Source organism: Coloeus monedula, assembly GCF_965178545.1.
Source record: "Coloeus monedula genome assembly, chromosome: 4".
NCBI lineage: Eukaryota > Metazoa > Chordata > Aves > Passeriformes > Corvidae > Coloeus > Coloeus monedula.
Genome location: NC_138784.1, coordinates 29,223,112 through 29,247,839, shown reverse-complemented (window position 1 = coordinate 29,247,839; position 24,728 = coordinate 29,223,112). Strand labels below are relative to the sequence as shown.

Below are 24,728 nucleotides of genomic sequence, written 5' to 3'. Positions count from 1 at the left end.
AATTTACATTTTACTTAATGGAAAAAAATGGTCTTAAAGAGTGCAGTATTTAGAATATTCTTATCATGTCTTAACAACTATTTTAAAGGTAGAAATGCTGAGGGATGCTTACACACTCTGCCAAACTTGTCCTACCAATCTATCACAGGAACAAAGAACCGTTTAACTTGGACTGAGACACACATGCAGTCTCTTTTAGTCTTAAATCAGTCCTAATTAGAAGCAACTGCTTTAACTGCCAGTGTAAACCAATAAATGTTTCTCTTCCTATATAAACCTAATCTCTTGCAAACCAACATAAAACCCACACAACACAGGATTTCAAAAGTATAGGTAACCAACTTTATGACTACTTTTATTTGCTTTCTATTCAGTTTTTCTCCCTGAAATCTAACAAGCCTTTAACATTTGTTGCATGGAGTTCTCATCCTCTGTGATTCTGTACCAGTTCAACAATAAAATTCAGGAGAACTATGGAGCAGTCTGTTTTTTCTCCCCTGTAGATCAGAGAATGATGGCTGACAAGGTGACTATTTCCAACCTGCTAGGAGTTTACTATCAGGGTAGATAATAGCAGCAACATGTAGCTCTACAGTTTGAAAGGCCAGCCAGAACGACCTTTCCTCTCAGTACAGGAAAGGAGAATTTGCAATCACTGAGTGCAGTCAGCCTCACTTCTGCTGCCTAGAGGTAGGAATGCCCCAGACAGTGCTGAGTGTTGATCACACAGGCCTACTACCTAGGGAGACGACACTGACAGATGCAATTTTATGTTCAAAGTGCTGCTTCATGTTCTTAAAGAGCCCTACATATCACATAATACAGAAATTTGAAACAGTATTCCCAAAGTCGGCATGTCTCAGTGACACAAAAATGGAGGGAAATTCAGGGAAAAAAGCATGCAATATTAGATATTTCTTTTAAATAAATGATCTATAATCATATGTAACTTATTCAAGCAATAAATCTGTATGACCTAAAGTGGCAGGGTGACATTCACATGCAATTACACATAGTGCTAAATACCTTATAACTGAGAGTGACGTGTTTCATTTCATTTGGTCCGTTTGTAGTATAAGATAAGAGCCAACACGATTCCAGATATGGCTTGCAAGCCAGGCCAGTTGGATAACTTCTACATTTACAGCTTAAAATAAAACTACATTTTTCTATACAGCCAAATGTTCTTTTAAATAAAATGCCAAGGGGAAAATATCATAGTGGTATATGGAAAACTAAGACAGAAGGAATTACAGTACATTCGTATTGTCAACTCATTGATCTTGTTACATCTTACAAATACCATGGGTGCCTACAGCATGAATGTTCTACAGCTTCCCTGGTTATACTCTAGGCCTCTGATACACACAAATTTAAACTTCACACAAAACATACTTCCAGATTAAGACATAAAAATGTCCTTTTTAGGATCTGTGTTTCACCTTGATCTTAATGGACTTACTATGCCTAAGGAAAATGCTTGTGTTCAGCAGACAGCACAGTTCCAAAGCCTGGTATTTTAACTAGTGAAAACTCCCTCTTTTTTAAAAAATACTAATTACAATGGAAAGCTTTGTTGTTGAGCCCCATTACTAAGAAGGCAGGTAATGAACTCCCCCTACCAGTTCATTGGGTACGTGTATGGCAGTCTTTCCAGTGCAATACATATGTTTATGGTGATTATTCAAGTGGAAGTTTGAAAAAAAAAAAAAAGATAATTTATTTTCTTCCTTTACTGAATAACAAACTACAATATTGTCCTGCACAGACTAATTTTTTTTTAGATTATCAGAGCCAAAATCATCAACAAAGTAAGAAACACAAGTAGTCATGCTGGTCCTCAAGTCAGATTCTGGTTCATTCTGTACAACTATGCTATGAAGATGCTATCCTATTTTGCACCACCTTTTAGACTGCTGCTCATAATACAGGTTCCCTCAAGTCTTCTTTAGCCCAAATTTAATGGAGGGGTGGGAATTATGATCCACTCCACCTTACCTTGCAAACTCCAAAGCTGTATCTTGCTATCTGGCCCTCATATACTATGCCTCATACAGCTCTGGCACTCTTCCAATACTAGTTCAGCTGTGAAAGCAAGAAGGTGCTGCCCCTTACACAGACCAGATCAGTAACATGATGTTAGTCAACAATCATCTGTCACTCTTTTCAATTACCCAAATCATGATTCCTAATCAAGATCACACAGGTCGGAAAGTCAATTGCCTGTTTCAAATAGGTCTCTGCTGCTGAGAACTGTCATTTGTCAAAGCAGACTCTCAGTCCAATTAATTAGAGCAAAATGACTATGTTCTGAAATTCCTGTACCAGGTGGTGACTAATGAAGAGTTCAAACAAGGGTAATGGAAGAGATCATATATTTTGGAAAATGTAAGCAGAGTTCTTACAAATAATATCATACTTATACATAATATCTGACTTATCATAATTCTATTAGTTTTTATTTTAACTCATTGCTGTTCAAACCTGTATATAATACAAATAGCAGCCTGTCAAACTGTCATTTAATATTTCCCTTAATTCCCATTCCCTATTTCATTTTCAAAAATGGATCAGATATTCCTTCACGTAACATGAAAATGCAGAGTATTTTAAATTTTGAACTAGTTCCATAACGTTGTTGCTAAGCAATGCTTAGGAAAAAAAGAAACAGGTTGGTTAAAGGATTACTGCAAAAGGCTTGACTGCAAGAAAGTCTAATTTGGCTTTTTGCAACCTTGTATCTATCTAGGAAAGTATTTAAACATCTGCTTTGTTTTCACTTCTACAACATTTTGCTATTAATCTTTATTCTGATGTGAAGCTCTTATGGTAGCTAATGGAAGACTATAATCATACTGTCATAAATAAACAGAGTGCTGCATGCTTAAAAATATAAACCTATATATTCTATAAATTAACACTTAAACCAATGACTGTGTAAAGGATTATTTGGTGATTTACCTGGTCTTGAGGAAGGAACTCTTGCTATCTCTAGGGAACAAGGCTTTTTGGTGACTGCTATGTCTATCGAATCACAAAGACTGCTGTCATTTTCTGAAGGAACTGCATCCAGAGGTACAGAGGGTATTGCTTCCAATGCATAACCTCTCTTCTTTGAATAAGATTCCTGAAATGCAAAAATTTAAGTAGGTAAGAGAGATATTTCTCAGATGACACAGGAAAAGAACCAGGCTCAATAACTCTGGCTTGCGGGGTTTAGAATTCAGCAAATTAAATACCACATTCTGCTGAAATCCAAACTGTATCAGACCAGAAGAATTACTTGCATGCTAGAAGATAACATTTCTTATTTCTTTAAGTTTTTGTATAATACAGTTCTTGTTTAGTCTACAGAAGAACTTCATTCATCAAACTTTGTATTTAACGAAAGCCAGATAACTGCTTTTGCCATACCTGTTTTGCTGGTTTTAACTCAGGGGATGTCTCATTTTCTTTTTTAATTGTATCTCATGAGAGCAACAATTACATTAACCACTACAATTACATTCTCTTCAGGGATGGTTTTACAAAATGTTTATATTACATTTAAGAAAACTAAAAATGTGCTTTCTACATATGGAAGGCAGGATCCCAGGCTGTGAATGAAGATGAATTACTGCTCTACATTTGAGCAAAATAATGACAAAGGGTCCCATAACAGCGATACGTACAGCAAATTCTACTGATTAGCAAACGTTTAGGGAGGGAAGAAAGGAATTAGAAGTTTTGCTGGTACAGTAATCCAATCAAGCAGACTGTTTCTAGTTTTGAACATGACTAAGAAGATAACATCCAGTTTCAGCAGAGTTTCACCAGAGATTTATATTTTTTAATCCCAGCAGAAAGCAATTGCATGGTCAAAGACATATTTCCACATCTTTCTTACATTGGACATATGGATATCTCGGAAAGTCAAGCATCAGACATAAATCAAATATGATATAATAAAAGGCAAAGGGCAAGAAAGCACCCTGACAGTTAGATATTATCATAGCCCTACTCAGAAAATGATTGAGGAATGTGATGTCTGAAACAAAATGTTGAATAACAATTTCTTCACCAAGAACTCACATTACCTAAGGCAAACTATGGCTGTAGGTAACAGTGCCTTTTACAGATAAATGATTTATTTTATACCATTAGCAGATAATTACATGACTCAACTTCTTGCCTTTTTTTTTTTTTTTTTTTTTCTGGTCATTGTGCTCATTTGATCTTTATGAGAGTTCATAGTTTGGCAATAATTCAAGGTCTCTTGAAGGACAGGGTTAAGATGGCAGCAAGAGGAGCTTCACTTCAAAATTCTTCTGGATGACTTCAGTAGAGACAGATTTAAATCCCAGGTTAAACTAATAATGAACTTGAAAATGAATACTGGAAACAGTGATCAGGGAAAAAATCATGCAAAATAAATTAAATAGAATACTAAGATGCATTTGTAATAAAAAAATTAGTATATACTATCAAACAATACAAAATTGGTGGTCAGCATTCAAAAAACATGTCTAAAAGAGGAATGTGACTGCATCTCTACCTGTTTCACCCCTTCCAGCTTATACCTAGTCAGAGTATGAGCTCTCAGTAGTCTCACAGATATAAACTAATAGTAACTAGTTTCAGATAGTAGACATAATAAGGATTAGAAAAGTTTCCAAGTGGGCTTCCTGCAGCTCCAAATGTAACTTTATTAGCTTAAGCCATTTCATTCCTTAAACGAAGTTAATAGAAAATTATACAGAGGCATTGAAGCAGCTGAAGTGCAACTGCAGGACAAGAAAAGGAATCCTTCCAACCTTGAAGAAAAAGGAATTTCTACCCTGTCCATTTAAGTCTGATGTAAAAAGGCAGAGGCAAAAATTTATTTACCAGAGCAATTAATAAAACAGGAGACTTCAATTTAATCCTTGTACTCTTCTAGAAACATGCATTTAAGACAGAATGCCAAAACCCTAATTATAGTAAATCTGCCTAGAGAAGCCCATGAAGAAATACTGCAGCCTTAAAATTGTGACCAAACTCCAGAGTGAAACTGTTCAGTGCCTGAATTCAGCCACATTAAAAAAACCCCATTATAAATCAATACACAAAACATTAGAATAGACATTGGATCACACTTTGTGTCACCCAATATTCTGTCTGTAAATGTAGCCAACAGTGCTGACCTAGAGAACAGTGAAGCCAACATGAGACCAGGTCAAGCATACAGTAACTGTTTCTCCTCCTGCAACACTTTGTGGGTCTCACACTTCATAGTCAAAAGGTGCTGACTTTGTTTTGCATGTCTACCAATCCAACTTTCTAGAATTACCTTCCTAAGTTGCCTTTAGATGTCCCCTTTTAGAGTTTGCATGCCCCCCATTTTGTTTTTAGCTATCTCACCAAGTTTGACATGGCTGCTTTATACATTAGGTGGCCATGAAGGGTTGCTCTTTACTTTTCCTCTCCTTGTGATTTCACAAACATATGCACTTCCCATGCTCTCTCCTTTAAGGAATGTGAGATACTAACCCTACTCACCCAACTGCTCCCAGATTTTCACCATCCCTGTCACCCTTCATCCTCTCAGTCTTCAGTGATGTGACAGGGATGACATTTTCACAGATTTCCTCATTCAAGATGAGGACTCACCAAGTAGTCATACTGACATAATGATGTTCCCTCTTTTGTACTCTACTCCTTTCCTAATTGCTCTTAACATTGAATTTGATTTTCTGAATGTAATTCAACATTCTGTAATTAACACTGCATGAATATAAATGTCAGAGAAGAATAAATAAAGATGATGGAGTTACTCAAAAAATGGTTTGAATGTAAACTACTGACAAGTAAATTCTTACTAAATATCTCTCTAATAAATAAAACATAATAATAGTATGTCCAGCAGAAGTTAAATGAGTTAGAGTCAAAAAAGAATTGTTAAGACTTTAGAAAGCCTGAAATTGAACTGATTAAGCAAAGATTATGAACCTTAATTAAAAAGTGCATATGTAGCAAAAAAGGAAAAAGAAAATTTCTCATTGCTGGAGAAAAGCATTCTGAAGTCTTCTGGTCGCTACAATATGTTCTCCATTTTGCCGTTAATGAGCATTTCTAGAAATTTCTAAGATCTAAACTAGTTCACTAACTTCAAGTTAGATGTTAGCAGATGACATAAGATTGTCTTTAAGTATCAGGCATGAAGCAACGTGATTCTGTTTTTCTCTAAAAGTTCTTCACCAACTGCAGTAACAAGTAACTCTACAGTAATTCTACATGTCCAAGTTATTATCAACTGCATAATAAAACCTTCTAAAAATACTTTTCCTTTATCTTTAGTCCTGAAATCAAAATAATCTGAGTCTAATTTTTGTTTTAAAAAGAGATTATTCAATCTCAAATTTCTATTAACCATTCCAAATTGCTGAACATGAGACATACAACTGACCACCACCATCATGACAGTATTAGTCCTTATTTGAAATTAATAACTTCATAAAAATCATGTGCTGGGCTGCTAGTACATCAAAATAAGGAAAGGATAAAAATACATTCACAATAGAAGTAAAAAAAAAAAAAACCAACAAAGATTGAGAGTGACTGAGTCCCTGAGAAATCACTAGAGAACAGCCACCCATACTGATAAATAGAAATTAGATTTTTTGTCTTGTAGAAAGAAACAGTAATGTGATATTGAAGTTGCAGAGCACATGCCAGGGACCCAGGGCACACTGTGGCCCTTATTCATAGGCCTGCAGTCAGCTGGGTCTCTTCTGAGCATATGCTTGATGGCATAATACCTATGACACACAGTCTGAAACCTGAACAGGGCTAAGAGCTTGTTTATCAGTGGGAATGAAATTGCTTCTAAAATATCTAAAATATATGGCCATTGCAAAGAGTTATATACAGTTGTGAAACAATGTGCCATAACATGACTAAATCTTCAAAAACTACTGATGTTGAGTTAGACCTTTTTTCCACATTTTTGCCAGGTTTCTAGCTGCTCTTGCTTCTGCCTTCTATATACTCTTGCCTTCCTTTTAACAATCAAACTGAATGATGTATGCTTAAGGGCTGAAATACAAGCAGTATATGCAAATTTGTGTTTGTATGAGCTATGAATAAAACAATAGAGGCTCAGAAGGCACCTAATCTGAACTGACACTCTGACAAGAAGACAAAATTCGTACCTAACAGAAAATTTTTCATTCTGTCAATATCCTCTCCTATACAAATCAGGTCACTTGAAGCTTTATTACTTCCCTGGAACATGGGACAACACACCAGGGTCACACATTACGTTCCTCTTACAGAAGAAATAATCTGGGAAATACAGAAAGGAAAAATGCAATATATCTGCCACCTTTAGAAATATTTTTTTTCATTTATACAGACAGTGAAGAACAGCTATTAAATTCTGACATACCCCTTGAGATCCACCAGGGTATTGTGCTGTCTCCCCTGGCTTGCTGCAGGCCAGAGGACTAGTATGTAGAATCCAGGTGGCTTTTCTTCCATCATAGTATGATAAATTCTGCCCAGCTGTTCCTTAGAAGAGTACAATGATACTTTATTGATGAAACTTTGGAGAGTTATTGATCTTACATTCCCCATCACCCCAAAGCTTATGATTATCCTGAGAGTGAGCAATGAATTTATCCTATTTATGTAATAGAATCACAGAATTAGGGAATGGTTTGGGTAGGAAGCACCTTTAAAGGTCATCTAGTCCAAACCCCTGCTATGGAGAGGGGTATCTTAAACTAGACCAGGTTTCTCAGGGCCCCTGACCTTGAATGTTTCCAGGGATGGGGCATCTACCTCCTCCCTGGGAAAACTATTCCAGTGTTTCACCATCTTGATGGTAAAACATTTTCTTTCTTACATCTAGTCTGAATGTATTTTCATCAAACATACTTCTTGACATTTGTAAACAGACTGATGTTTAACCTTGTTGGGTTGGGACACTTCACACTGAAATATTAATGATAAGTAACTGAAGGTTGCTGAGAGGAATCAAGAATTCAAGCAAGAAAGAAGTCCTGACCAGTGATGGGAGATAATCAGAACAGTTTTCTGACATGCAGCAAGGGGGAAAGGGAAATGCTTGAACCTGAAGGCCATTGTGCAAGTTTGCCACAATAATGTACTAAGCAAAACCAGCTGAAAGTATTTCCTATGTCACAATAACCCAAAAGCCCAAGTAGATGGTGAAATATTTATTTTGACTGCCTTTCCAGTCGAAGATATCAGGAATATTACTGTAATTTATGGCTAGTAAAAACACATTTATCTATTACTAATAATTTAACCAAAGAAAGTTTCATAATATCGTGTAATTAGAATAATTTGTCATGAATCAAACTATCATAAATGTTCATTGTTATGACAGCTAGAAACTTCTGAATGTGTAATTTGTCATATAATATACAATAAGGTTCCTGATATATTACAGAATCTGGAAAATCACCAATAATCTTATTTAAGGGTAATGACACTGGAGAATCTACTCTGGTCTGCAGAAAGTATTTCTAATACAGACTTTTAAAATAATATGCTCTTTTACCCTTTCACCAAACATCTGAAATTGTGGGTTTGCTGTTGTAGGAATGATACATGTACAGAGTTAACTGAAATAATTATTTCCCTTCAGCACCTGAAACAGCCTTTGTAAGTTTCAGTAAGCCTTCCACAGAGCTGAGAAAAACATCAATTTTAAAAAGCATGTTAGAGTTGTTGTCCTGTGTATTTAGTTAGAAATGTAAACATGATGTTTAGTTTCTCAGAAACCATTCAAAATTTAGATTTGCTTTTTCAAACTTCATATATGAAAAAAATGAGTATAATTTATATAACACCCCAAAAGTAGGTTTATTTTCTCCTTTTCCAACGCATATTTTCACATATCCTGTTTAGAATTTAAAAGTTCATACAAAAACTCTACAGACATGAGTCACTGAAAGCTAAAGATTCCTACAATGCCTTACAACACAAAAAATCACTACTATAGCCTAAACTATAAATGTCTGAAGACATGGGTAAATTGTGAGCATAATGAATGCAGTGCTAACCTCAGCAGCAGGAACATGTCACTATATTTTATGCAGTGTTTTCATAGTTCTAACTGGCAGATATTCAGCATTTCAAATGAAGTTAGATTGTTGTAGTCATGTTACATGCTTTCCCATGCACTCAACACTAAGGCCATGAAAAAGAGCAGATGCTTCCACTAATAAATAACTCACTGTGACAAAGAATATACTAAAAGTGTACATAATCTGGTTTATGCAAATGCTAACTGTTGTGTATGGCAATGTAGCAAAATATAATGACTGTTTTAATAAATGATTCTTAGTTTAGCTGAAAAAAATATAAACTAGAAAGCAATTTCCAGTTTAAATACCTTCCCTTTTTCTATTGTTTTCATGAAAGATGTTAAAAAAATCATGTCTTGTTGGAGTATCAAGCTATGGGAAAATGCCTCTTTACAATAAAGGCTATTATATTAAAAAAAGATAAAATTAGCTGAAACCTAAGCTCCATGGAAACAATACTTCTCTGCAAGATGCTTATGCTCTAATGCCTAGGTTTTAAACATACACACACAGTTCCAACTGAAGCAGCAAACATGAAGAATAATTCCTCACATTATAAGGGCAGAAACCATGGAAAATGTTAGATATTGAGAAACCTTAAAGTAATGTCAGTATTTGACAGCAAATGCAGAAAACAATTAGAATGCTACTCTATGTTAAGGAGACTCACATTTCTCACATTTTATAGCTTAATTTCTATCAATTACTGTGCCAGTAAATGAAAAATGTATGTGTTGCTGTGAAGGAGAGAGAGGAACTGAATGCACCTAAGTAAACCTCGAAGCAAAACACAACAGCTCTGTGAACAGTAACCCTAGAGCTGTAAACTTACTTGATTGGAGGGCAGATAACATCACTAAAATGAGACATTATGGGAGAAATTTTCTTTGAAAAGAGATATTTAACACCAAAATATGTTAATCCATTATCTATTATAAATAACCTGTGTCCTTCTTGAAAATATTCTATATCTGCCCATGCATTGTGTTCTGAAGTCAAGTAAATACTCTGACAAATTTGCACAATAGAAACCAATTAATTGATTCCACATACAAAAGATTTGATAGAAGCGACAAATAAACATTTGCTATTTCAGGAAGGACAATCTCCCATGTTTGAAAGTTTTTGACACTGAAGAAACAAAAAATTAAGTATGTTTGGTATAAAAGTTATTATTGCAACAGCATAAGCCAAGACTCTCTGTAAAGAAATCTCTCCTACACATGTTCCCACAATAAAACAAAAAGAACAAGAAAATGTTTTTTAAAATACTGAAGTTATGGAGAGTCATATTATCAAAATGAAAAAATTTTGTTTGTTACATACAAACATACCTTTATTTGTTACACAACTGAAAAGTGAAATACAAAATTAACAGAAAAAGAGTTTGAAATTGTTCTTTAAAGATCCCAGCAGCATGCAAAGACTGTAAAACCTAATACTTCCTAATTAAATATTGCCAAATAAACTTTGTCTGCAGGTATTTCAGCAATGTGAAAATTAAGCCCAACAGTAAGAGACAATTGGAAGGAAATTAAATTCAAACTGTAAGTTAGAAGTGGTGCTTGAAACAGTAAAACAAGTTATTGCATGACAACAGAGGACATATGCACATTAGCAGTAAACACGAGTTAAGGGAATATTGCCTGTATCCCCTATGATCTTAAAGAAGAAATTTTCTATTTCATATCATAGTTCAGAACAGTAGTTCTGAATGGGAATCTATGAACTCTGCTATTTCCTGGCTAAAAATGTGCCAAAGCCCACTAACATTCATAACATGGATGTTTAGTTTTATGGATACAAGGAGCTCCATTGTTCTGTGCTATCTCACCATAATGCCTATTTTCTTGGGAATTTTATGAGAGCTAATGTGGCCATGTTGAACTTCAGTAGCTATGATGGAAATATAAGGACAATACAGGAACTTAATTCACTGCTCATCACTGAAGGAAAACCATTCCACTAATAAACATGCGCCTTCAGTACAGCTCTTTAAACAAGAAATCCCACTGGTTTATGTCAAAGCTCTACTGCTTTAATTGTTACTACGATGATTTCTGTGGTATCATAATCTACTTACTCATTGCAAATTCTCAGCCCTAGCTATTAAAATATGGAAACAGAATGTGAAGATTACATAAAATGAAATTAGAAAGGATTATAAGGGAACCTAAATCACATTTTCAATAAAATTTGAACTTTTATTTTCTATGGGTTCACTGCAAGATTCCAGTTTTGGAACAGCTACCACAGAATCATATGTCTATTTTACCAGAACTAAGGGGTCTTGCTCCAGGTTTGCAGTCACACTAGCTGTATGGAATACTTTTACCACAGGTATTCTCTGTTAATGCTGTGCAACCCTCTTTCATATGCAAACAAACTATTATGCCAGTGCTTCCCAAAACCAAGATGGTAAAAATTTTTCACACAAAAAATCATTTCCCTAATGATTCTATTGCTCTCAGCTCTGATTCAATTATTTTCTTACATTTCATCAAATTAATAACTCATCTTCAAAATAGCAATGTAAATGCTAAAAGTTAACAAACATTCAAGTAATTTGCAAACTCAAGATCCTTTCATAATTTCATGATGAGAAAACAGTGTTGGTAAATAAAAGAAATTCGCTAGTTTGAATGCCTGGACATAACATGAAACCACTAAAGCCAGACAACAGGAAACCCTTGGCAGTGGATCTTTCTTTCTGGGTCAAAAATGAGATTCTAGCCACTAAAAATCCAAACTGTGGAGTGTGTGCAGTTGTTCTTTGATCTTACAGTCCTGATGAGAAATAACTGTCTGTGGGAGAAAGATGCTAAGATTGCTATCCCTTAAGAGGCAGCTCAAAATTTGTTCATGAACCTTACAATAAAACATTATTGAATTCAAAAAGACAAAAAAAAGATACACTCAGTCTGCCCACTTTGGAAGTGGGTAGAAAGGAGCAAAGGAAAGCCTTCTGCATTGTCAGCTGTGTACCCTTTCTAAGTGCCCTGGTGTTTAATTTGCACACAAATTTAGCTCAAAAACTAGGCATGTAGTCAGACACATCCATCTACTTCATGTCTCACACTGGCTGGTTCGCAGTGGCTTCCTGTTCAACAGAAAAGAGCAATCAGTCAAACACCTTCAGAGATGTGGACATTTTCCCAATGATACAAGGAGCAAAAGCATCCAGGTGGGTTTCTGAAGGAACTTTCTGCTGTTGATATTGGTTTTTCACAATGCAAAACCACTAACTCTATAAAACTAGTCTGAATAAGGCAGAATTTAATCACCTGTCCATATACAAACAGATTACAATAGTGTACTAAAGAAAGCTTTATGTGTATATAGAACTGCTATGTGTATGTAGTATCTGCTAATCATAAAAGCTAATTAGGGACAAACCTAGTGATTTGTAAGTACTTAGATCGTTAGGCTAAAATATTGTCTCAGAGTTATAGACTCAATTTTGCTAAATTCAAAATTAGGTAGATATAAATAGGACTGAACATTGCCTAAAGATTTTATTCTCTCTTCTTTTTCACAGTATAAAATATTGTGAAACAAAAACTAGGATGCTAAAAAATTATAGCACCTCCAAAAATAATATAGTTGGCTTGATACTGTCAATTCATTATTTAACTTCAATGTCTTCACATTTGCATCTTTTATCTTGAAAATCTGCAAAATGCCTGGTGGACTATTCGGGTTATACAGAGACATATTTATAACTTTTTTTTAAAAAGCTATCTCCCCCTTTCGCCAAAGGAACACAACTATTCTCCATACTATTAGGAGCATTAATGTTACTTCTTTCTATTATAGTAGATTTTATGAAATGAAACTGCTTATTGCTTTTGGAAAGTGAAAAGAGCATCTGCATTCTACAGCAATGTATAGTTTTAACACCATTCCAGATAGAAGAACATAAAAGGTGAGATTCCCATTTCCTAGCTGAATTGCCTTTCTGAGAGACCTTAAAGTGCAAAGAAGTATTTCACTATAATTGGTAGATGACATTTGCTATCAAAAACAAATCCAAAATACCTTTTCATGAAAACATGAGACAGTGTAGTCTTACATATTTCCCTTTGATATCTCATATATGGACTCCCCCAACTTCAGTTTCATTTTATTTTACATCCAGTTCATGAGTTCTTCTTAATTACAAGTTGCTAGTAGTGAAAAAAAATCATAACAATCAGTTTGGGATTTTAAGAAACTGTTAGTCTTAGACCAGTTTTGAATTTTGGTGAAAATATAAGGTATCTCTTTATAAAGTTCCATTTGTATGGAAACCCAGGTGAGACTGAGCACATTAATGCTTAAGAAAGTTGTTGATTCAGGATCTATCTCATTTTCAGACTCAGCATACATAATGGATACCAGTATTAAAAGTTTTCAGTAAAATACAAGCGCTAGACATGACTTTAAACCAAAGGCATGCAATTCCTTTTGCACAGCTAGAGAGGATTCACAGTTACAGACCACAGAGCTGTTCTTTTTAAAAGTCCAGCTTTCAGTCAGGTCTTTTCTTCAGGAAGAAATTGGGTCTATAAATTGTACAGACTTCTCATGGACTTACTCTATGAAGGCACTATCTCCTGTATTATAAAAACTGAAGTAAAAAAAAAAATCCCTCACAGGTTCCAGTATTAGCTGGGTTCTCAGATAGATTTTTAACATGATTAAAAATAAATCAAACAAAATAGAAAATAGATTTTTAGACTCAAAATAAGTCCAAAAATGTCAAGTGCCTTTAAATAGCCCTTCACAGAAATACAACCTGACACAAAGCTTGACTTCATGGATAATCAGTGTAGCAAATCCATTTAGTAATCAACATGTCCAGATACCCCCATTCAACTGATATCTTAACTCCAGATAGCTCAATACCAGCATTTCTGTCCATAAACTCTTTTCCTCCTGTTACTACGGTAAGAACAACAAATACAATGTATCTATGATGGCTTTTTTCCCACGAAATGTAATACTGAACAGTGGCCCAATTTGGTCAGATCAACCAGGAACTTCTACATAAATTTTTAAGTTCAATATAGTGCTTTAATATTTGTTACAAAGCAGCTGAAGTTCAAACATGAAGTTTTTAACACTAAGTTGAACTTCTTTCATGTACAAAACTAATTGCTCTATGTTATTACTACCTATTTACTGTGCAATTCAAAAATTTTTTTTTCACTTTTCCATAATCTGACAGGCAGCACCAAAAGCAAAAACAATCCATGGGCGTGTGTCTCCTGGTTACCGCTAAACTGCAAACCACAAAACAACAAAATGTAATATACTTATACTATGTAAGATTTTCCCAGATTACCATTGTGACATGTTTCAGTTAGGTATGTGACAGTGTTCCATTCAACATTAATTTCTACATGAATTCGAATACCATTAATAGGAATTAAATTTCCTGGTTTAGACCACTACAGTCAACACTACTTCAGATTATTTCTGACATAGGTCAACAATTTCAGCACAATTTGACACCTCTCCTTTCTCTCTCATCCCATTTAATTTTGCTGTTTCATGATCACACCAAGAGACAATACATCCCAGCCGTGACCAGATTTATACAGTGCTGGACAGGGATAGCCATACTTTCACAAACAGTCAATTGCAAACTGCAGAGTCAGTGCTAAACTTTCAAAGCAATAAACTCATCTGAGGTCACACAGCCTTACAGAGAATTATAGAACATAGATGTTAATAACAATATGAAAGAGATCTCTGGAAGTCATCCCATCCAAACTTGCAGTTGAAGCAGAGCTATTTAACCATTAGGTCAACCTGAAGCTTGACTAGTCAATTCTGAAAATACACAAGGATAAAGAGATTACAGCTTCTCTGGTCATATTACATACCTGTGCAGTGGTGTCTGGATTACACAACTAGCACAGTAAAAATCCACTTGCCACAAGACACCTGCAGTCCACGGGCAAATTTACACTGGAAATTAAGCAGCTACGTATGTAACACATACCATATGCAAGAATAAAACATTCAGCTTCATTCCTTAAAACACCATCAGAAAATGTAGCATAGCACTAAAATAAGCCACAATTTTTTCAATATACTTATTTTCTATCACTGTTCGGCAGGGTATAATCATCACCTGCTGATTCTTTCTAGGCAGAATACATATTGCACTTTTCAGTAGCTGCTTCAGTGTGTAGGTGGTGTGTTCTTGAAATTACTAATAAGACTTAAGCTTACTGCAAAAGAGACAACACTGCAAATCAAGACTTAAACAGAAATATTTTTTATGGGTAGTAGAGCTTTCCATGTTACTCCCATTTAAGTAAACTCATAGTTTAATCCACTAAATTAGGAAGAAAAAACTATATTTCACTGAAGGTTAGAAACTATAGGAAAATATTATAGATAATATAACAATCTTACTCTGGCTATCCTAACTCAGGCATATTTTAGGCCAAAGCTTTCTCTACTATGTCTATATCACCACTAAACAAGATTACCGGTTTCCTCCCCTGTAACACAGAAATTAAATAATGCCACAAGACTTTCTGTTTCTAATTTTGGAGAACTTCAACACCAAGTAAGATCATCCAAATCTGCTTCTTTACTAGTCTAGTTTGAAATGTGCTTCCACTGAATGCACTGAAAGGTAAAGTTATTAATGGATTGAAAAACCAAGCTGAAAATTTTAGCCATTATCGTTTAATTAAAAACATGTTTGCTTTTCTGTTTTTATTAAAAAATACTTCCTCTTTTATGCTACTTCCCCTGCACCTTGGCAGTTCAAAAAATGACTATAACATTTGCACTGAGCTTAAAATGCAAGACAATTTTTTGAGGCAACCGAAAATAGAAGGAGTTCAAACTGAAAGATTCTGTTAAAATGAAAACAAATAATACCAAATAAAATTTCCAATAATAAAATTTTTCAAAAAGAGACATTATAGAGTCATGCTGCATCTCTCCAGAGAGTGTCAGTACAGAGGGGTTTTTAGGAATAGGCTTGATCTCTATGTGAAAATTGAGTTAGCTCCTTACTTAATTACCCCCTTTATCTCTCATGTGTCCAGAAGTGACTTTGAAAATGTAAACATAATTGCAACATAATAATTTCCAATGTCAGGCTTTCTACAGAACAGCCTTAACTAGCTTCTACAATACAAACAGTATACAAAACTTCTTCCCATTAAAAATTACTTTTTAAAATTTACAAAAAGAAGTACAAAATTACAGACAAAATGACCTTCTGGAAGGCAGACATGAAATGCATAACCCTAATAACCGATGCATCAAACTCTAAACTTTAAATATTCCTACCATAGCCTGTATTGATAAAGAAAACAGTATTATATACAGTTCATCTCCTAAAAATGTAGTTAGGACTCCACTTTTTCTTCCCTCCCTCTAAATAAAAAGGCATTTTGTGGGGATAGTCTCTTCCACAGCAGAATCCATAACAAAGTTGCTGGAGTTCCTGACCCTAGGAATCCTAGAGTTATATAAGCAGAATTTTGATCAGTCTTAAAAGAAAATGTCAAGGTCTCCCAGAAGTTAATTTCCTCTTAGAAGATGAAAATTTGACACTAAGCTAGAAACATAGAATTTATATGTTTAAGTAAATTTTCCATATATTTTTTGAAGAGGCATGCTTCCCAGCAACTGGCAACATGAAGATTTATACTTAGGGCTTTTGAATCAAAGTTCAATTTTCCCATAGCAACTGCACTGCTCTCTTTACAGACATTATTTCCATTTTGTAACAGTTAGACAAATGAGGTGTTCCTGGTTATCACCACATCAAACACAGGGAAAAACTGCCAGGATTTTTAAGTTATAAATACAACACAGTTCAAGACAGAGTCCAGTCAAGCTGACCCAGAAGCATCCTAAACAGGACAGAGGTTAACCTGCCTTATCTCACACTTACTTTATATCATAATTAGAAAAATATGCAGGCATGCCTGTTCAAGATTCAGGTATGTGAACTGCTTACTTTAAACTGATAATACTGGAGGGATCATGTAGAACTCTGCAGCACTCATCTCTCTTTCACTGTAGACTGCCCTCTGTTTATCTCTGTACATCAGGCCCTGTTTGCCCCTTAGCAGAGGAATATTCAAGTTACGCTATCCATGAAAAAGAAAATGGAATGATATACATACATTCAGACTGTGCTGCTTTATTCTCAAGAAAATATGAATATGTATGTGGGTCCTGATAAACTTGGTAAAATAAATCTATTAGGAGCTAAACAGTAAATTAACCTGCACTGCCAAATTGATTATTAAGAACAAGAAACAATTTTATTACTGGAAAACAAGAGTGTTCTGCATTTTTTTACTACATTCCCTTTCCTTCCTTACCTTGCCAATTGATAAAGTAAACAAACACCCTCAACCAAAATTATGTTTGTTCAAAATGCTTTCCACCACTTTACCAAAATATATGTTCAGGCAAAGTAGGAGAGAAAGGAGTTATGTCTTATTTTATCTTCAACATTTCTGCCATAAGGAGACTTATTTGAGAGAAATGGCTGAAATATTCCAGTCCCTTCACATCCAGGCCAAAGCTGCTTCATGCCTATTTCACATTAAAGTATAATGAGCTTCCAGAAGTTACCGTTCTGTCTTCCCCAAAAGGAATGAGAGAAGGAATGATGGACTGACATGCACACCACTCTTCATCATTCATGTTCATCAATGACTTGGATGAAGGGGCAGATGCCTCCTCAGCACGTTCACTGATGACACAAAGCTGGAGGAGTGGCCAATACCCCGGAGCGCTGTGCAGCCCTTTGAAGGGACCTCGGCTGGTTGGAGAGATGGGCAGAGAACCATCTGAGGTTCACAAAAACATGGATCAGTTTTAGCAAGGATGGAATTTCTGCCCTAAACCACAGATGAGCTCCAGAACAAAGCAACAGCCACAAATTAACATTAAATCATAATCTACATGTGGAAAACACTCTCTGCTAAAATAAGAAGACATATCTAAATTTCAGCCTCCAAAAATCCAGCTGCATATCCTAAACCCCTGAAATTTTAACAAGACACAAAGATTTTTCCATAAAGCTCTTCCAGCACTTCACCAATTTTGAGATTGTAAAAGAGAGTTTCTTGTCCTGAGAATACCTATATTACTGCTATGCTAGGTCTTAAATTTACACAGAACTTTCTGTTAATAGTCCCTTCTGAAATGACACTTACCAGCACAGTACAGATAGCAATGACATACTGCATGCCAGAAGTACCTCCAGACAAGCTTTTTTCCCTAACAGCAAAAAAGAAACCAAGTTTTTCAAGGAGATTACTGCCCTCTCCTTTGGCATATTGAAAACTGTTAGCTCACTAGGTCACAGATGGACATTTTCATAATCTCACCTAAAACTCAGTTTCATGTTATCATTGTGCCTCTGACTGTGTATATAAAGCATGAATCAATCTTTATGTTTGTTCACCTTTGATGTGCAAACACAATGTATTTATATGATTGTAAAATCTATTTTTAAATAAAGGAGAAGTGTAAAAACGAACTTCTTGTTTGTCTTCAAAAGTAATTGATAGGCCCTTTTCTCTATTTTTGGACCTTTAGGAGAGTATGGATTCTAAGACACCGTGTCAAATACCTTCTCTCACTGCTTCTTCATTATGAAGTCTGTACTTTCTGATATGTTAGTGCACTGACATGAGTATCAGAAACTATTTTTGCACTTCTACCTAAAACATGCTGTTGCACATAATATATAATTTGTTAGACCAATTCAAGATACTGTTCTTAATTCAAAAATTTACATATATACTTTGTGTTTTCAATCCCTTAGAACAAGATGTTCTCTACTGCATTCTGAAGTAAATGTGAAAGATCCAACAGATTAGCTAACGTCTTGAAAGACTGCATAAGGTGATGGCAACAATTTATAAAAACCAAAGTCACTGTGTTTTAGTTTGGAGATTTTTCACTGTCTAATTTCTTTCCTTTCTCCCATAAAAAGAAATTAACAAAAGACTAAAACTATCTCTGTCTTCAATTTTTATGGATAAAAACAATCTAGAAAGGCAATCTGTCATATCATGAATGAAAGCATAATAACTATACTCTTTTTTGTACTCATAATTAAACATCTTATTGTTCTCAGAGCAAGAAGGATGAAATATTGCAAGTCTGAGCTTAAAATTCAGGTACAATAAATAAAACTAATTCATGAATCACTGTCTTAAAACTTACATCGCTGTTGAAATGAATTTCTCTTTATAAATAGGAAAGACATACCAACCAACTAACCAAACTTGATCCCATTTTTCAAAGGCATGCCTCAATTTTATAGCGCCCTTTATGTATACCTTACATAAAAAAAGAAACAAGGAAAACAAAAACATTTTCTAAAATTAGGAAATAAAAATTGCATGTATGTTCATCATAGGGAAGTTTAAGAATAATTCAACCATAAGTCACATTTAAATATGGAAAGTTCCATTTAAGAAATAGGTTTTGAAACAAATGCTTAAAAATGAGGAATTAGTAACTATAGTACTCCTATTGCAAATCAGGATAATTCCAACAACTCTGCACTTTGCCAAATGTCTAAAATGATGGATAATATGAAGTAGGAAACAGCTGCTGAAAGGGGAAAGGAATATAAAGGCTCCTTATCAAGAAACAGGGCAGTGCTCATTGTTATTCAAGCACATTAGCTGCCGTATCCTGTTTCCATTGACTGCAGGGAAGGCTTTAGCATTGACTTCAAACAGGTGCAAGTCCCATGAGACTTAAAGGGAATAAAACGTACAGTCACGGTATGAAAGCAACAGTGTATGAAGTGTGGTGAGACAGGATATGTAATTCCAATGTGGTACACAAGAATCTGACAAAGCTATTTAAATGCAGTGCCAAGTAAGGATGCAACTGAAAAAACCAGACATTTCTAAACAGAAATTTGGCAGGTCTTCATTCAATGCTACAAAAGAAAAAGCGCAGGAAAAATGTTGCAGAAACGAGAGTGCTAATTTATAGTGTGAGGAGAGAACAAGGGAGACCCAGAAGCAGCAATAAGCATCATCCTGTTCTGTAGCAATACAATATCACTTGTTCAGGACACAGCTGCTGGAATGCTTTGGTAGATACTGCAGACTGGTCTTCTCTGAGAATTGCTGGGACCTAGACCCACTTCTATTTTTTCTCTTCTGTATTATCATGAGCATTTGAAAATGTTTGGGGATCTTTTCTTTAACTTACATAATCTTCAAAGAGAAGTCTTAGGCTTGATGTCCTCAATTAATTCTAAAAGAAAGTAGCTGAGATGTCATTATACTAATTAGAAGCTGGTCAAAAATAGAGTACTTATCTCAAAGGAAACTATGTGACTTCAAAATTTCTTTCCAGATGGAAAAGGAAGATATCCAACACAGCAACTATCTGTCTAAAATAGGGGTAGTAAACATCAGTCTCCATATTAAACTCATACGGATAAGTATTATAGCAGGATGACCAAACCTCAACATTTAATTCTGGAACCAGATTTTGACATTAAAATGAAGAGTGAAAGTACCACTTTTGAAGGGAATCAGGCAAGACTATAAATAACTCTAAGGGTTATGGCAGAGATTAAGCAGCTCTTCCATAGTTATTAAGTTTTATGATGAAAAGGGAATCACATACCTGTGCAAGCATGGGAAATCCAAGGTTCCTGCATCCATTACAAGGCGTCAGTGCCTCCCATAAACCTGAGGGTCCACAAGTATTTTCACCTCCATCATCATCTTCTTCCTCCCTTGGTGATAAACGCATTGAAGAAGGCCTCTGCGTAAAGACACAATACTTTCAAATTAAACACAGTGATATATTGTAAAGAAACCTTTTACCTTATGAACTTAGGAGTTTGCCATTCACAAATTCCAAAGTATAAACTGGTATTTTAATACAAAGTACCTACTCAACTGTTAAACTGCTGTATGAAAAGAATACTTTCTAAGGAGGGTGCATAATAAGCTATATGCAATTATACTTTAAAATTGAGTGAACATATTAATATATGTTGAAAATATTGATTGTCTTTATTTTCAAGAAATTGGCAATTTCTACTTCATTTTACTTTAAAATTTGCAGTAATATCATTAGGTTTAGGATATTCCACAAAGAATAAAAACTAACATTTGCCTGGATGAGTTCAAGGTTTTTGCAGGAAAAAAAAATACTAAATAAATCAAAATATGAGGTTTCAATTTTTGCATGATATTTATCAATAATAAATGTGCTACATTATTTTTTAGGCAAAATATGTATTTTAAAATTACTTGTATTACTTTGCTTCATAGTCTGGAAGGGGATGAAAAGTATCAGGAATAGTCATTCACTTATGAACACTGTGACTTACATATTGATCTGAGTGAAAAGGGAAAAATGCTGATTTTTGCTTAAACCAGTATCCTAATTTCCTGTGACAGACAGAAGTAGGAAGAGTGTTCAGTTCCCATATATTTATCTTATTTTGCTACACAGGATAGTCCACCCCAACTGAATTGCCAGCGGCAACTTTTAAACTTTTATTGATTTCAGGAGAAATTAATTTCTTTCCTTCTGAAGAAGAAGGAAAGTTACCCCAGTAATGAATGACTTTTAAAATCTCATGTCAACAAAAACTGCTACAAGTTAAAAAAAAGTAATTTTTACATCTTAATTATTTGTCCATATTTAAATTGGAATACTGAATAGCTGTTCTAGCCTGCTTCACATTTGCTTGAGCAGCCTGCCTGATACTCAGTTAGTAAATGCTGTCTTTAGGAATGCTTTTTTCAGAAGTGGCTGGATTTTTGCCTGACCAGAATAACACTATTTGGGACAATGGCTGACCACAACTATCAATCTGATGGTAACATTAACTCTAAAGCACTGCTATGAGGTCCATGTAAAATCGTTTTTAAATCCCCAACACTTAAATGCAGATTATTTTAGCCAATAGAATAAAGAAATGCATGGAGTCTGCTGCAAGGAAGAGAATACAAAAGGGAAAGAAAAGTAAGAGGGAAAAGTAGAGAAACAGCAGCAGTTCTAAAGATGAACACAAGCTGATGGAAACTGTAAGAGAAACAAAGGCACCATACAGACAAGCACTAACTCAAGTTGTGTAACATCTGAGGATCATTTACCTCCTGACTCTTGTGCTCACTTCTTAATACAAATGTTTTTGGTATACCATTAATTTAAGCAGAAAAAAATATTTCTAAATTCTATCTCAAATCACACATCAAAGATGAGAAACACAATATATCCCACTCCATTAGTCTGATTGCCCTCTGTTAGAAAATGGTTGTTCCCGTGTTTCAGACTTCACGAATCTAGCCATATCTTCTAAAGTTAGGTGGATTTATTTACTTTCTATTTTAAAAGTCAATTTCTAAAACATTGTTAGCATGGTATTTCATTAGGTTATTTTGACACACTAGTAGTACCACAGAATATGTTGCCATAGCAACCAATATTCTCACACTGATTATTAAAAGGATTGGGTTAATTCTGCAGAGTGTAGGTTGTGAAAGACTATTATTGCTAGGTATTTGTATAGACAAAGGAAGCAGACTAGAGGTCTTCCCCCTCTATTTATGATGCCATCTTCAATGGTGAAGATTTATATTTTAAATCTCAGCACTGCTGTACCAGAGAATAAAGCACTTCTTGCCCCCTGGAGAAAAAAGCAAAGAACTGCAGCAGTGCTCAGCACAGGAAAGCAGGTACACATCAGCTGTGACCTTACAAGCCAATGGAAGTGAATGAAGACAAAAGTCATATGAAAATGTCAGTACACCTTATAAAGACAAAAAACATATACACATTATATAAATGAGAAATTTTCAACACAACTAAAGGAAGATGAATTACAATAGAGTCACTGGAGTATGATCATATGAGTATTTAGGCATTACAGGAACAGAATGAAAAAAACCCATGCCAAACAATTATTGGATGATAAAAAACAAAATACACAAGCAGAATGAGAGCTGTATATTTCCATTAGACTTATTCTATATAAATAGCCCAAGATAGAATGTGAATCACAGGAATTTAATGTCAATATGAATGAGAGGAAGTGTGAAGTATATAGTCAGATCTCCCGATCATTCAAAAAAGGATCAGTCAATGCCAGAGTTCATTAGACACACTGTTGGAATAAACTGACTGGTACTCTCATGCAACTAGACAATGCAGGTATGAACATGATACAGACTAATTTACAGACTACTGCAGATCCGGGTTAGCTCTTTTTATACTTGCTCAGATTTCTGCTGCCAATAAAGCACTAAAAAGGAACCATTAGGAAAAAGCTATGTGAAGGGTGAAGAAACAGTTATTGCTATCACCTTTCTCACCCTTCCCTGCTGACAGAAGCCCAGTTCTTCCCAGGAAATGGGAAAGAGATGTGTGGGAATTACTGCAGCGAATTATTGCAAAGAGGAGGGAAGGAGTTAACAACTGCATGAGAGAAAGGGGTCACAAGTGCCCCAAATTCGATAGACTGGGGTTGCATACCCTGGGGAGAGGGATGCGTCTGGACGAGGCAAACGAGATACGGAAAAATCTACAATCAATTCACAGACCTCAGACTGTCACACAAACCCATGAAACTCCAAACCCAGACCACATAGTTTCCTGTTACTCTCTCACAGCCTTCATTCCTTTCCCAGAACTCCTTAATTTTTCTGTTCTGTTGCATAATTTAATTTTGCCTCCTTGGAGATCCTTTGAACATGAAAATCTAATTCTGTGTGTGCAACTGGGAAGCCTTGAAATAGCCCTGTAGGGAGAGTTTTAGTAAAACCAAAGTTATTTATGCCCACTTCTCAGAAAATAAATAAATAAATAGAGTAGAAGATATTTCTGTCAACTAAAGTAAAACAGACACAATTGAGAACCTCTTACTTATGCCTGTTCTCAGTTAAAATAACCCCAAAAACTGTAGTTTAAAAATGCCATCCAAATCACAATTACTCAATTAATTGAATTAGATATTATGAAATGGCAAAGTCAATATAAACTGCAATACTAAGCTTCAATAAGGCCACTTCTGCCTAAGTTAGAAGAGACACAAGTATAAGCAACACATATCCTCAAACAAAACAGAAAGAAAACCTTACCTGATATTAAATATGATATGCAAAAGGGAAATTTGGGAGAGAAACTGCAAGATATTAATAGAGAATAAAAGATTTATTAAAAGTTCTGGTTTTTACTGGAACACCAAATTAAGTATTAGACATTGCTTGCAGCAGTAAGAGGCTAACAAAGTAATGATACAGCAGTGAGAAAGTAGTAAGATCTAGCACAAGGACATTGGACCACTACAATTAGCGCAAAATTTCTTCAGACTCTACTGATCTTATCACATCACCTCTCATTTTCATACTTAACGAGCATTTAAACCACTTCTTCAAAAATTTAGGTATGGAAGCCTTCCTCTTCATGTCTCCATCTGCATAAAAGGCAAAATATGCCCACTAGGATACTTTATATTTAAGGACACTTTATAAAGAGGCTATTTATTCTCCAAAACATGTATGTCCATCAGATTGTCTATCACAATAACTTGGAATCTCTATCCCAATCTAAGAGAGCAAGCCAATATTTATCAAGAGAGAATGATGAGTACAGACAGAAAAAGCAGAGGAAGTCTGTTCTACT

General features: G+C 35.0%; 1 protein-coding gene across 4 annotated transcripts in view; it reads right to left on the bottom strand.

Annotated features, from left to right (window-relative positions):
• Positions 1-24,728, bottom strand: part of ANKS1B (ankyrin repeat and sterile alpha motif domain containing 1B) — a gene marked incomplete at both ends in the record, with an annotated part of 412,015 nt that overhangs the window by 291,973 nt on the left and 95,314 nt on the right. For all 4 annotated transcript variants that reach the window (XM_082280940.1, XM_082280941.1, XM_082280943.1 and 1 more), the window contains 2 exons: positions 2,962-3,127; positions 20,715-20,855. In XM_082280940.1, coding sequence (XP_082137066.1) covers positions 2,962-3,127; positions 20,715-20,855 — 307 coding nt within the window. The remainder of the gene's footprint in view (positions 1-2,961; positions 3,128-20,714; positions 20,856-24,728) is intronic.